Raw genomic sequence first — 14,465 nt, 5'->3', positions numbered from 1 at the left:
AGAAATTCAATTCTTAAAGGCTCATGGTTGACTCAGTGTTCCATCCTTTCGAGGTCGATAAAATGAGGACACAGGTTATTGGGAGCAATATGCTGACTGCAAACTGCTTAGAACAGGGCTGTCAAACTGGATTTCTTCAAGGGCCAGATTAGCATTGTAGTTCTCCTCCGCAGGCCGACCAGGAAGGTGATGGCCAGCCTCCTACAGCACTTTACTGGCCAAAACATGGCCCTGTGCCCCATATTGGCTACCAGAGGCACCATGGGCCGATCCTTTGTTATTTCCAGGCCTGTACCATGGGCCAGATTTAAGCACCCCTTGGGCCAGATTTGGCCCATGGGCCTTGAGTTTGACACCCATGGCTTACAGAGAGCTGTAAAGCATGATGAAGTGGTATATAAGTCTCAGTGCTAGTGCTATGTGAACACAGGGATACTGCAAGGATTGCAACTCTAAGGACCTGTCATAAGTTTTACTTGTTTAGTGCCATCATAACTGTGAATGATGGCTGAATGAATGGTTGTGACCTGAGATCTTGTACAATGCTTGATGGTATGCATTTGTTCTCTGCTTATGAATTGATTCCCTGTGGGTATAATGAAAGACTTCGTGTTACTCCACATCCTCAAGGTTAAATGATGTGTTTACAAACTGACCTCTTTTTTATGCCTGCAATCATGTGTGTGTCTTTATACTTTTTTGGTTTATGTTCATTTCCAGATATTTTTCCTTAATGCTTTATCATGTTAATTGTACTTTTGTCATTTGTTTTTATTGTTTTATTCCTTTGCTATTGTTATGGTTACATTTTTATCATTTTTTTCTGTTTTGTTGTAAGCCATCCAGAGTAACCTCACAGTGAAATAAATTTAACAATCAATCAATCAATCAATGTGCTTTTAAAAAATGTAATTATTTGATGCTAGAGGCTTGAAACATATAATCCTTTGGAAGCCTTATCCTGGTTTTTGAGGATAGTTGGCTTATATCATAAATGTGAAATATTTTCCTAGCTCTGTTTTGTGGGGGGTTTTCTTCAGTATTATTCTCTGCTCCACTTAGCTACTCCACTCAAGCTATTGGCATGTCTACAAGTTTGATGATAAATCTTTAATATTGGCATTTAAGGTGAGAATTTCTGCACTACATATTTCTCAATAGAAACTCATCATTACACCTGTCCAAAAAATAATAATAATGAATAGTAGTACTTCAAAAGCATTACAGAGGCAAGCTGTAAAATATCTTGTTTTCTTTTTTCAGTGCACTATACTGTATAAATGAAAAATGAATTTATGGTACTGCACTAAACTGTATTTATGAGATATGGTATATCTGAGATTTGAGGTTGAATAGCAACATAAAATCCAACTATAGTTCCTGATAGTTCTGATAGCTCTTTGGTCCTTTATTATTCAATCTTTGTGTTCACTGAATGAGATCTTTTATTTTTTTATTAAATGTTACATTTATTAAGAGTTGGTATCTCATATCATTTTAATTGTTCCTTCTCAAAATGTCTTTGTAACTATTTCAAATAAAACCTATTGCCCATAGCTTGGAGAAAGAGAATGTGATTTAGACATTTTCCTTCACCATTATCTAGACACAGGGGTGTCAAATTGGCGGTCCGCAAGCCGGATACATTATGCGCAGGCCATGGCCACCCCAGTTCTGTGAATAGGAAAATCATCGAGAAATGTCATGTGACAGCAATGTGACATGGCGAGTTTGACACCCATGATCTAGAGTAAGCTTGAAAAGTATTTCAAGAACTTCTGGATGGCCATGAAGTCCATCACTAATATAATGGTGGAAACTTCCAGGTATCTTTTCTCTTAATTCAGTAGAGTAAGAAACTATCTGCAGTTTCCTAAACTAGGAAATAGTTATGATATTTGTCAACATTTGACTTAACCCATTAACCAAATTGCCTTGTTTGATCAGAAAAAAAGACATGTTTATTGCTGAGTGGAAAGCCTCTGATTGACTTTTTGTATAAAAGTGAAAAAAATGAACTTACAATTTGTAGTTTTAACGATTACATAGGACAGTTTATAGAAATAAGAGTCACAACATAACTTTAGACAGAGAGGTAAATTTATAATTGTATCTAAAACTGCTCTAAAGAAATTCAGAAATTACTTCTTTGTATCTCTTTTCTTTTTAACTTTAAACTTTAACTTTTTCTTTCTTCTGTTATTAGTTTTTTTCTTTCTTTTTCATTTTTTATCCTTTACTCTATATTAGTCTAAATTATTTTTATCTTTTTAAAATCCTTTTAATAAAATTATAAACACACCCACACACCCGTGTGTGTGTGTGTGTGTAATCAATCTAAAAAGAAATTTCTCTACAGAATTGTTCAAACAACTTGGTTCTATAAAAATAAAATATGGAAAATCTCCATGTGAAAAAAGACAATGTATAGGTGGTGCACTAGCTTTTGAAAATAATGTGCATATTCTGTTTGGTTGCATACTATATTCTGCAGAAAAGAATATTTACTTAAATCCTTACTTAAAAGCTAAGAAATATTGGGACACTTTGGCTAATCTGTCGTCTTCTATTGAAAAAAAGCATAATGCTGGAAAGACTACAATGTTAATATCAAAGACCACACATTAGAGAATGGACTACACAATAGGGGTGACAATTTACTATGAATATATCTTGCTTTTTTTCTGAATTGCTGATATAGTTTTTTGAGATGATCAGAAAACTAATCAGTAAAATTTACTGTATTTTGGCCAAAAAGTGCACTCATGGAAATAGTGTGAGTATAGAGTCCTTTCCATGAATGGAGATGCTGAGTTAAGTGAAGACCTGAATCTATGATTTGTAATTCATACTACTTACATGGCTTTGGAACTTAGATTTTTAAGCTCATGCTATTTCCCTGTCTAAATCAGCTATTCCCCATCTACTATGAGTTTTATAAAAACATGACTAGAGTTTTCCTTTGTTCCCTTTATGAAAACTCTGAGCAAAAGTCACAAAACACAATGGGCGATTCTAATTGTTCATCATGAAATAAATAACCCACTGAGAAACAGTCCATTGTATTATCTCATTGTAGTATCTTTGTTTCTTGTTTTTAAATGCTCTTCTATCTAAACATAGTACATTATCTATTTCTCCTCACAATAACAACCCTGTAAAGTAGGGTGGGCCAAGGTGAGTATATGCAAAATGCAGAGAGGATGGCCTTGAAGGACAGGGGGAAGAGGTGAAGGACAATGGTCAGATAAAAGAGGATTGAGTGTCAAGCAGGAAGATAACTCTAGTAAACATCTCAGGCAAGACCCTAGTTCTCAGAGATAAAGTGTGTGTGTGTGTGTATTCAGGCTTACAAGATGTTACTATAGCTTTACAATAAAAGCAGAACTGAGGTACATGATATTGGATTCTTAGTCTGAAGGCCCATCTCACATTGACATTGATTGGCCAACTCACTCAGAGAGCTTTTATCCCTGGAGGTAGACTAGACTCCCCTCACACATTTGGCTAAATTATGTCCAGTTCTTGGAGAATACTTGGATAAGTCCCTGCAATTTTCTTGGGAAGGTTCTTCAGAAGTGCTTTGGCCATTGCCTCTTTGTGGGGGCTGAGAGAAAGTGACTAGCCCAAGGTCACCCAGGTGGTTTTGTGCCTACAGTGGGACTAGAATTCACAAGCTGATGGTTTCTAGCCTGATTCCTTAACCATTGCACCAAACTGGCCCTCACACTAGAAGGTAGGTCTCTTTTAATCACAACAGAACAATGTCTTTCATTTTGATCTCTGTTCAACATACACAAGTAACTGTATAATAGATTGCTTGGAATATTCCAGGGGAAAGATTTTTTTTTCACGAACCCTAACCCTAATCTATTTTCAGTTGAATTTTAAATCTCAATTATGTTAACTGGCAGATAGTCAAGTGATGCAGACACTTGCACATTTCCAAGTGGCCGCTATGTTAAATACTGTATATAAAACTAGAACAAGTATTCTGCTGCAACAGCTTATACTTCTACTGTTGCACGATTTCAAATATTCACCATGAAAGAAGACTGAATGACCATCTGAAATATATAAAGATGCACCAATTGAATATTTCATCTGCATAAAAGTATCCCTGCAATAAATCCTACCATAATTTCAAGATATATTTAAAATACAATGTGAAGGTGTACACTATAACTGCTCTCTCTTTTTTTAACTGTTCAGTGGCACAAAAACACAATTGAAATAATGGATTTGTGTGTTTCAAGTGACCTTGTTAATAACATCAATTCAATACCTGGAAAGATGGCTGTTTAAACAAGTGTTTCAAATCACAGAGAGAAAGCAAGAAATGTTTTGTCATTTTGTTTAATTAATGTGACAGATGTTAACACAACTTTCTAAAGCTTATGAATGTCATTCTTTTTCATCTCCATGTGTGATGGTGTAGCAGAGAGCTTTGTAATCCAGATTTCCTGCTGAGTCAATAGGGGAGCATTGAAACATCTGATCTATCTGTACAACAATAGAAAAAGGAAGAATTTACCCAAGGCATTTGAGCAGGACAAGGCCAAAGACCAAGTGATTCTTCAGCCTTTAAAGTTAGAAACTGTAGAAGAATGTCTACTAAAAATTCCTGCAAGACTCAAAAAAGCATACATTTTGTTTACAGAAGTAACAAAATTAGAAGTTGCTATCTTGGGGTTCTCCATAAAAGTTTTCACACAACTGAATTGCCATTTATTAGGACAAAAAATAACTTTTAACAAAAGGAACTTACTCCATTAGCTACCTTCCCCCTGAAAATAAGTAATGAAAGTAATGATTAACTAATTTTTCTAAAGAACAATAATTTTGTATGTCCACTATGTACATATTATATTAGCTACTGATTAGAAGTACAAAAGAGCTTAGAAGTCACCTGCACTTTCTTTAGATTAAATTTGGCAACCTTTTTTATTTTCAGTTAGAGCCAGCCAGCGCTTTATTAAAGAATTCATAGCTGAGTAACCACACTTGCATGTTGCAGACAGAAGCAAATGAATTTTAATCTGTGGCATCCAGAGTTTAGCACCCCTCAGTTGAACAGCTGTTGCCATTCGATTTCAGCAGGGTGACAGATGCTTCAGTGATCTGGATTATATAAGGCAGCTTCATGGATCCTTCCATTATTACTTTCAATGTTTTATTTATTCAAGTGTGTTATAATTGTGAAATTCTGGTTTAAATGAGTTTGGAACAATAGCTATTTGTTTCAAGAAATTCATTTTGAACTTGTTGGCAATTGTTTGGCATAACCCCATAATAAATATCCCAGTTAAAGAATTTGATTTTTAATTGGGATGATCCTGGCTGCATTTTTAAAAGTTCCTCTCCACTTTAAAAAACAGCATTCTTAAAAATACAGACCTCTTCTGTTGTAAACTTATCGCCTTGGGACATCATTAAACGTTTCATACTGTTGAAGAAACAAAGAGGAGATTTGTTTTAAAATGTTATAAAGGGTTGCATGAAAAAAAAAACATATTTGTCCATTTCTATGTGGGTGAATGTTTTCTGTATTACAAAAGCCCAGTTGTACCTTTCTGTCAATAAGCTAAGTGCCACTGAAGTCTTGTACATTACTTGCAACCAGTGGTGGGTTGCTAATTTTTTTACTACTGGTTCGGGGGTGGATACACGATCCCACCGCTACTACCAGTTCACCCGATCCGGGCCAAACCAGGAGCAACCCACCTCTGTTTGCAACGTTTGTTTTATATGTCTGTGTGGGTGTCTTAATTTACTTGATGATTGAATGGCAGCATGGAAGATGTCATCTTTTTAGATTAGAGATCTAGAAACATTACATGACAATTTTTACTTTTTATCAGAACATGTATTCAGGTTTGTCATGTTTTTGCCTCAGTTGAACATGGTTATAAACAGGGACTCTAGAATGACTCTCATCCCCTTCCTCATTCTGAAGATATCTCCAGGCACAGAGGACAATCATGCCTCTTATCTGATAAGAACCAAAGAATTTCTTCCTAGGTTGCCCAGTTTGGGCCTGTATGTCTTTTAATTGAAGATTCTGATTTTACTTGTAAATAAACTCTCTTACTTCTTTCACAGTGCAAACACATGGACCATATACAAGACTTCCAAGTTGAGTTGTAGCCACACAATTTAGAGCCTATCTAGATCATATTGAGGTTGATTGGCAATCATTTTACCTGATTATTTCATTCAATATTTTATATCCCAATATGCTGTATTACCTTGTTTTATTTGACATGGTCATTAAACTAATCAATCAACAATAAACTAAACTACTTATGTGTATATGTTATTTTTTCCTATTCTATTCTTATACTTTTATTACTGTATATCCTTCATTCATATTCCTTGTTATATATCTTATATTTAAGATATATATACTTGTCATCTATTTATGTATTCTATTCTATTCTATTCTATTCTATTCTATTTATCTCTTGGCTTTTATAAGGTGGTTTGATTTGAAGGGGACCTTTGCGGAAAGAGTGCAAATCAGAAGGAACAATCTGAGCAGAGCAGACATTTTAAAGGGACAGGTGCTTCTTCAGGTCAACTGCGTGTTGACCTGAAGACTTTCAAACGTTTATTTCAAAGCTTTGAACTGAGAAAGAAGTTGAGAGCTATTTTCATTATTTTGCCATAACATTTTGCACTTTAAATGATATTAGATTCTATTTCTAGCCTAGATGCAATCAGGCAGAAACTTGTTGAGGTATCATCCCTGCTACGTTCAAACCAAACTGACAGCATGGATTGCTTCACAATAAAAGATTGTTTATTTTTTAATTTATTTTAATTTATGGCACTTGACTGCCAGTGACCTTTTTGCCATCTAATACTTACTAATCCTTGTTAATGTTGCCTTTAGCATCTGGGTCAAACATTTTAAATGCATTCAGTATAGTCTCTTCGGTATCTGTACCTGCAGAAAATAATGAGATACAGTTGGATTTGTTGGAATTCTTGTTCCTTGTGAGCCTTAAAATGTTGGACAAGAGGATTTAGTATCAGCTTTAATGTTTTCCAATAATTTGTTGCCGTTCTAAGGTCCAAATGCCTCACAGGACTAGATGAAAAGAGCTCAGCATTGTCTAAGGTCCCTTGATGGGTTGACAAATTGTTAATCTATAAAAAGGGATTGTTTAAAGGAGAAACAATTGCTTTAGTTTGGAAAACTAAAATTAGGACAACGGGAATTAGGAGTTCCAAGTGAAGTTCATTTCCAAATAAATCAATTCATGCCTCTCTCAGTTTTCCAGTGTGATACACATTTTCCAAACCAAATTTGGTACTAAATATAATTTTGAATATATTTTGAGTGAAAATGCCACTACAGCATTCAAAAGTTTATGGGTCTATGTGGATAAGCTCACATCAAAAGTGGTGAAGGCTGAATTTGTAATCCCCAAGGTTTTCAAAATTTCCTGTTTGTTTTTATTTTAATTTTTTAGCCAATATATTTAAGGACAACCTCGCCAAACAAGGACATTTGTAGGATTACTATTAAGCTCTCATTGTCCTAATTCAGGACAAACAGGAAAATTCAGGTTAATTTTTTGTGGGGAAATGGCTTTATAAGATAGTGCTAAACTTACCACTTAACTTTTCCCCAAATAGGTTCAAAAACATGGTGAAATTAATAGGTCCTGTAGCTTCTTTAAGCATAGACTCCAATTCATCATCTTTGACATTTGTTTTACCTAAAATCAAACAAATAGATTAATTGCATATGTCTTTGGCTATATCAGATTTACATGAATCTTGTTGATGGTAAATCTACCAATTTTTATAAATGCCAGCAAAGTAATTTTACCAGTTTCAAAAAATTCCAATTTCCAATTACCCATTCCCCTTCAATTTTAATCATTTTAAAAGAACATAAAGAGCTCACGCAATTAATAACAAAAGTAGATTTTAAACTGAATTTATCTTCAATCTCCTTGAATGAATAGGATAATATACTTGGAAATAGATTGAGAAATTATTGTTTAAATATAATTATTTAAATTATATTAAGAGCAGAAAATATATTTACCATCTGTTGTTCTACAAAGAGTCTGATTTTAAAGCTATTCTAATTTATTGCAATTTGTTTCTGTTCCTTGTATTCTACTTAAGTGTAATTATTACCGTATCTGATTACAAAACAAAGGAAAACTGATTTTAACTTGAGATGAAATAATTTCATAACACTTGCCCAATGATGCATAGGTATCTTTTAGGTCTTCTTTATCTATGAAGCCATCTCTGTTCTGATCAATTAGGGTGAAAGCCTATTTTAAAAAATATTATGTATCTGTTAGTTACTAATATCATCTCAACCCTAATCATACTTACTTTAGTCTAGGTCCCATGTATTTCAATGGATAGAATATTGGCATGAGAGTTTTTTCTATATTCCAACATTTGGAAAAGCAAATATGTGATAGTTAAGCTTACATTTAGAGCTGTAGACTTCAATTTTTTTCCTATCAAAACATTCAAACATACTTCCAGAATTAGAATTACAAACTATTCTACAGGAAGATGGAATTGTTATTGAGTAGGCTCCTCCATCTTTTAGCTATGCTCTTAAATTTAGCTATTTGAGCAAACAGAAATGGAACATGTGCATGTCTAAATAATCAGCTTAATAGCAATAGCAATAGCAGTTAGACTTATATAATGCTTCATAGGGCTTTCAGCCCTCTCTAAGCGGTTTACAGAGTCAGCATATCGCCCCCACAGTCTGGGTCCACATTTCACCCACCTCGGAAGGATGGAAGGCTGAGTCAACCTTGAGCCAGTGAGATTAGAACCGCTGAACTGCAGATAACAGTCAGCTGAAGTGGCCTGCAGTACTGCACCCTAACCACTGCGCCACCTTGGCTCAGTAAATTGAGGGAACAGTAATTCCCTTGATTCCAAGAACCACAAATATTGTAGTTATATGACATATTGTATGGTAGCTATGGGAAAAACATTGACATCACAATTAATAGCCCTTCACAGGACAAATTTGGGGAAAACTAATGATTGCTTCAATAATATAGAGTAAGGTTTCTCAATCTTAGCTTTAAGATGCGTGGATTTCTACTCCCAGAATTCCTGAGTCAGCAAGCTATGAAGTGAAGTTCACATATCTTAAAGTTGCCAAGTCTGAGAAAACCCGGCTTAGAGGAATCAGCTTTTATGGATTTGAGGACCACATTGGGCTGGGCTTGGCACGTTGAGGGCTTCATTTCCAATGTAGGAGGGTGCAGGGTCTGCAAGGTGTAAGGTAAAGGTTTCCCTAGTCCAATAGTGTCAGACCTTAGAGGGCGGTGCTCATCTGTGTTTCCTAGCCAAGGGAGCCAGCATTGTCCAAGGATGCTTCCATGGTCATGTGGCCAACATGACTATATGCTGAGACACACAGAACACTGTTACTTTCCCACCAAAGTACCATGTTTTCCCACCAAAGTACCATGTTTTCCCCAAAATAAGACCTGGTCTTATATTAATTTTTGCTCCAAAAAAGTTAGGACTTATTTTTTGGAAAATATGGTACTAAATGTGTCCGTCTGGCTGGCTAGCTTAACTAGGGCTTATTTTGGGGGTAGGGTTTATATTGCACGCACCCTGAAAAATCATTCTAGGACTTATTTTCCAACTGGGTCTTATTTTAGGGGGGACATTTATCTACTCGCATTTGTAAGCTTCTCAATTGGTAGGCTAAGATGAGCTAGGGCAGCGATGGCGAACCTTTTTTGGCTTGCGTGCCATAAGCGGGGGGAGCACAGGGGGGGCATGTGTGTGTGTGCCACACCCATAATGCAATGTGTAACCACCACCCCAGCACACATGACAGGCGCGGAGGCTTCAGGAGCTTTCTGGAGCTAGGGTAAAAAGGTATAGATTGGGATTAAGTAGATGCCCATGTAAAAATGGGGGGAGGCATTTTGTCCCCCAATGAGGCTATGTTTTGCAACTCTGCCACAAAAGAAATGTCATTGGGCCTTGCACTACACATCTGCCACACTTTTTTCATTCCTGTAATAGCAAAATATTTTCTCAAAACTTAAACATTTTCATCCAACTTTGTGAATCAAGCAGCAAAATGTTTATAGCCTTGTTTTTTTCAAACATGAAAAAATACATCTATTTATTTTTACTTTCAACAGCTTTTCAACTGTAGAAAAAGGAAATATTTCTTTTCTTCCCATGAGGAACGAAAATTTGAAATGACATTTCAAATTACATAGGTAGACTCATGTCAGGAATTATTTTGTCTATATTTCTCACATCTCCCAACTACTCCAAGCAGATCTGTAGGTTTAGAAGAGGGGGAAAAAACACCACCAGAAGATTTCATTCCACCACGAATGACATTAATGTATTTCTCACAATCAAATCTCTTTCTGCAGACATAACCTATTTCCCAGGTAAACTATTTGTATATTATGTATTCTGCTCTACATTTTCTATGGTTAAAGTAAAACAGGAAGTAATCTACAACAATCTTCTCTGGTTGGTGTCTTCAAGATACATAGATTAAACTTTCAGAATTTCTTAGCTAATATGGCTGTGCTGAGGGTTCAGGGAATTGATATCCATGCAACTACATTGGATAAAACTGGTCTAGAGATTTCATTTTTGCTAAGAAATTTGTTTATCACATTACTTATGATTAAATGACTTTCCTGTTAAATCCCAAAAGCCTATAGATTGATGACATGTGATATACTAACAAGAATGATGTTCTTAAATAAAATACAAAATTCCTGAATTGGGAGGGGGGGATTCCCTTACATGATAGGCAGAGTCAGTCTGCAAAAGTCTCATTTTTATATCATATTTTTCTACCTTTCTTGTTTCTGTTAACTGTTTTCGCTTGGTGTGATTTAGGCTGCAATCTAATATACTGTAGGCTTTCTAGTAGTAAATAGCAATAGCACTTAAACTTATATACCCCTTTATGGTGCTCTATAGCCCTCTCTAAGCGGTTTACAGTGTCAGCACATTGCCTCCAACAATCTGGCTCCTCGTTTTACCGACCTCAGAAGGATGAAAGGCTGAGTCAACCTTCAGCCTGGTGAGATTTGAACGGCTGAACTGCAGGCCAGAAGTAGCCTTCAGTACAGCACTCTAACCACTGTGCCACCACAGCTCAAATCCTACTAAATGAAGTAAGACACATCTATGCAAAGGATTTTATTATTTAAAAAGCAAGTTAATGGTTAAAGATGCTATTAGCACATCCTACTCTTCAAAGTTTAATTTGGTTCATTTCTAAGTTGTTACTTCCGAGCCCCACACTGACTAACATCTGTAGGCTACTAATAGTAATGGATACAAAGTGGGAGAGAGGGAGAGCAAGAGAGCGCAAGAGGGAGGGAGAGAAGCCCTCTGACTTAAAGGAAATTGTATGCAGATAAATATTCGCAGTGAAGATCTCCTATTTTTAAGGCGTGGTAACAAGCCAGTTGTGTGGGATGACAATAGGTTAAAGCTTGTCCAGTTTTTATAATGGACTAACTGATAACACGGCGTTGCCCAGATGTTTACTTATAGGGGGACAATGTCTAGACCAATGTAATTTCTAATGTTGGATTCCCCCTGACCAGAGGGAGCCCCCTTGTGGAGTACTGTGAAGTTGTTACCATGGCAAACAGAACACACACCCTGAGGGTGTCTTACCCACACAGTATTTGTTTGAAGTATTTGTTTTTATGTGTGTGTGTGTGTGTACGTATGTGCGCGCGTGCACACACACACACATATATATATATATATATAAGATTTTTACAACCCCTGGTAAGCCCCAATTATGGGAGGAAGCTAACTGCTTCCATCATCTGTCAATCGGCTCGTCACAAGAGTCCATCACGACAGAAACCCAATATTTTTACTGTTGCCTTTGTTATATTTGTGTTTTTATTTATTTATTTGTGCTGATAAATAAATAAAGGGAGACTAGTATAGATCTATAGATCTAAATAGCTTGAAATAGATCTATACTAGTCTCCCTTTATTTATTTATCAGCACAAATAAAAATAAACACACACACACACACACACACACATATATATATATATATGTTGTGTTTGTGCTGATATGTAACAAAGGCAACAGTAAAAATATTGGGTTTCTGTCTGGATGGTCTCTTATGACGAGCCGATGGACAGAGAATGGAAGTAGTGACCTTCCCCCCATATTTGGGCATATCAGGGGTTGTGACTTTATATATATATATGCACACACACACACACACACACACATATACACATACATACACACATGCTGCTCTTGTTGTATTTGGGTCTTTTCCCGTGTAAGATTGATATTGTATTGGCAACGTTTCGGCAGCCTGAAGATGGCGAGTGAGACCTCGCCAAAATGTTGCCAAGACAATATCAATCTTACATGGGAAAAGACCCAAATACAACAAGACCAGCATACCTACACCCATGAAAATCTATGAAAACACACAGACACACACAGACAGACACAGACACAGACCCAGACACACACACACACAGACACACAGACACACACATATATATACACACACACACACACACACACAAACACATTACCAGCCATGTGCAGTTTAAAACACCCTAAAGAGAAATGTTCTTACTTCCTTAAACTCTTGGATCTGTGTCTGTTCAAAGTGGGAGAAAACATTAGAGGAAGCTCTTTGAGCGCGTTTGGCACCACCTTCCTTCTTTTTGGTTTTTCGGCTGGCCTGAAATGAAGAGAATCATGAATTCAGTCAGATCGTACTTCGTTCTGATCACACAGTTAGAAGAAGATAGGACAGTTGATAACAATTCTCAGGTTATTTTCCTAAATAACAAAATGCAGCCATGATGCTATCATATTTTATGCATACCATCCTGTACAAAAGCAACGGCCAGGGCTGTCTTAACAGCATTATGGGCCCCGGGCCAAGCAGTGTACTGGGGCCTCTACGACATCTACTCACAGGAATAAAAATGTAAATGGTTGATAAAATTAAACATATCTTTATTTTATTGGAACTTCCAATAAAATCTTGGTGTTGAAACATTAAAAACATGCTGTGCAGCAACAACTAATCAACATGATAAACATTTGAACAATACATGAGGCTTGAAAAACACAATAATACTCAGTAAGCCATAAGGTTGCTGTATTTATATAATACAAGATGCATTGAAAGGTGAACATACTGTACATAGATTAGTATGGAGCCTCTATGCTCGTGGGGCCTACAGGCAAGTGCCCATCAGGCCCATGCGCTAAGACAGCCCTGGCAACAGGTTATACAGATTGTAGTTTGGAGTTATACTTGAAAAAAGCCAGTTTATCTTTTTAAGAAAAAAATTATATTTATCCTCTAAATATTTACCCTTTAAGAAGTTACTCAATAAAGTTTGTGTTATGAGAATCATAGAGACATCATTTTTTTATACAGGTTAAACTCACCATCTTTTCTGGAGAGATCCTCTGTTTCTCTGGGAAGCTGTCTGTATCAAACACTTCTTATATGTAGAGGAGGATCTTGTCTTTCCAGATGGCATTCCCAAAGAAGATCTCGACACTGTAAAAACCTTCAGCTCACAAGATGACTCCATACTTGGTCAGAGCGGCAAGATACCTTCTATTCCCTGGTGAACAAACAACAGTTAGTTGAAGTTGTCCAGTAAGACATTCCTTCAATTGCTATGAGATGCAATATCTATGGTGGTGAATTCAACTGTCACTCATGCTATTTTTATGTACCTTTTGAACTCATATATTCTAACATAGTAAGAACAGTTTCTCATTGGGTAGCAATTAAGCAAGAATTAACTTTTTAAGGAAGACTTCTAAATTCCATCCTTGTATATTCTGGGAAATACATTTGGAAGATGCTACATTGCAAGGGTGGGTTCCTGTACTGGTTGGTACAGGTTTGCTTTGCACGTGCACTGCTAACAGCTAACTGGACTAAAAAAGTTGTTCTGCGCATGTGCAGAAACATGCCAACAATGGCAGAAGAGACTAGGGAACCAGTTCGGGGTGTGGCCAGCCTGGGTCGTTGCCTATTCTATGACCCGGACCAAATCACCATTACCGGTTCAGCTGAATTGTGCCGAACTGGGAGCAACCCACCTCTGCTACATTGAGAAGGAGCAATTTCTTGATATAATTTGTCATGATTTCTTAAAATTAAACAAGATTTGATTTTGTAGTTTCCTCCATATCTTTTATCATCATCAATAATAAACCAGAAATACAAAGAATTCTGGAGAAATCATCATGACCTTGAATCGGGAAGAGTAGACCTTGATTTGGGTGGTTTTGACTTAGTTAAAACAGGTTAACGTATTCAATCCTAGTCGTTCCTATTTATAGAAAGCTAGATATCCCTTGAATATCTGCGTACATACAACATGGTGAATCATAAATCATAATTATACAATCACAATTGGCAGCATGCATAAGCAAA

At 36.3% G+C, this 14,465-nt stretch overlaps 1 protein-coding gene across 1 annotated transcript; it reads right to left on the bottom strand.

The window, feature by feature from the left end:
• Nucleotides 1–4,404: 4,404 nt before the first annotated feature.
• MYL5 (myosin light chain 5) lies at nucleotides 4,405–14,173 on the bottom strand. Its single transcript, XM_032213805.1, has 7 exons — nucleotides 14,129–14,173; nucleotides 12,630–12,737; nucleotides 8,225–8,300; nucleotides 7,623–7,727; nucleotides 6,871–6,949; nucleotides 5,398–5,446; nucleotides 4,405–4,503 (listed from the first exon to the last, which is right to left on the bottom strand). The coding sequence occupies exons 1-7, from the start codon at nucleotides 14,171–14,173 to the stop codon at nucleotides 4,405–4,407; spliced, it is 561 nt and encodes a 186-aa protein (XP_032069696.1).
• Nucleotides 14,174–14,465: the final 292 nt, after the last annotated feature.

This window comes from Thamnophis elegans, chromosome 3 (genome assembly GCF_009769535.1).
Source record: "Thamnophis elegans isolate rThaEle1 chromosome 3, rThaEle1.pri, whole genome shotgun sequence".
NCBI classification, from domain to species: Eukaryota; Metazoa; Chordata; class Lepidosauria; order Squamata; family Colubridae; genus Thamnophis; species Thamnophis elegans.
The sequence above is the reverse complement of the archived record's forward strand: the minus strand, read 5'-3'. Positions and strand labels throughout refer to the sequence as shown.

Coding starts and splice junctions, on each gene's coding strand:
- MYL5 (XM_032213805.1), bottom strand. CDS start 14,173: ATGACAAATTATATCAAGAAATTGCTCCTTCTCAATGTAGCAGAG. Junction 6,950..7,622: donor ATTTGGGGAAAAGTTAAGTG/GTAAGTTTAGCA, acceptor TATTTTCTGCAG/GTACAGATACCGAAGAGACT. Junction 4,504..5,397: donor ATAAGTTTACAACAGAAGAG/GTCTGTATTTTT, acceptor ATTGTTGTACAG/ATAGATCAGATGTTTCAATG.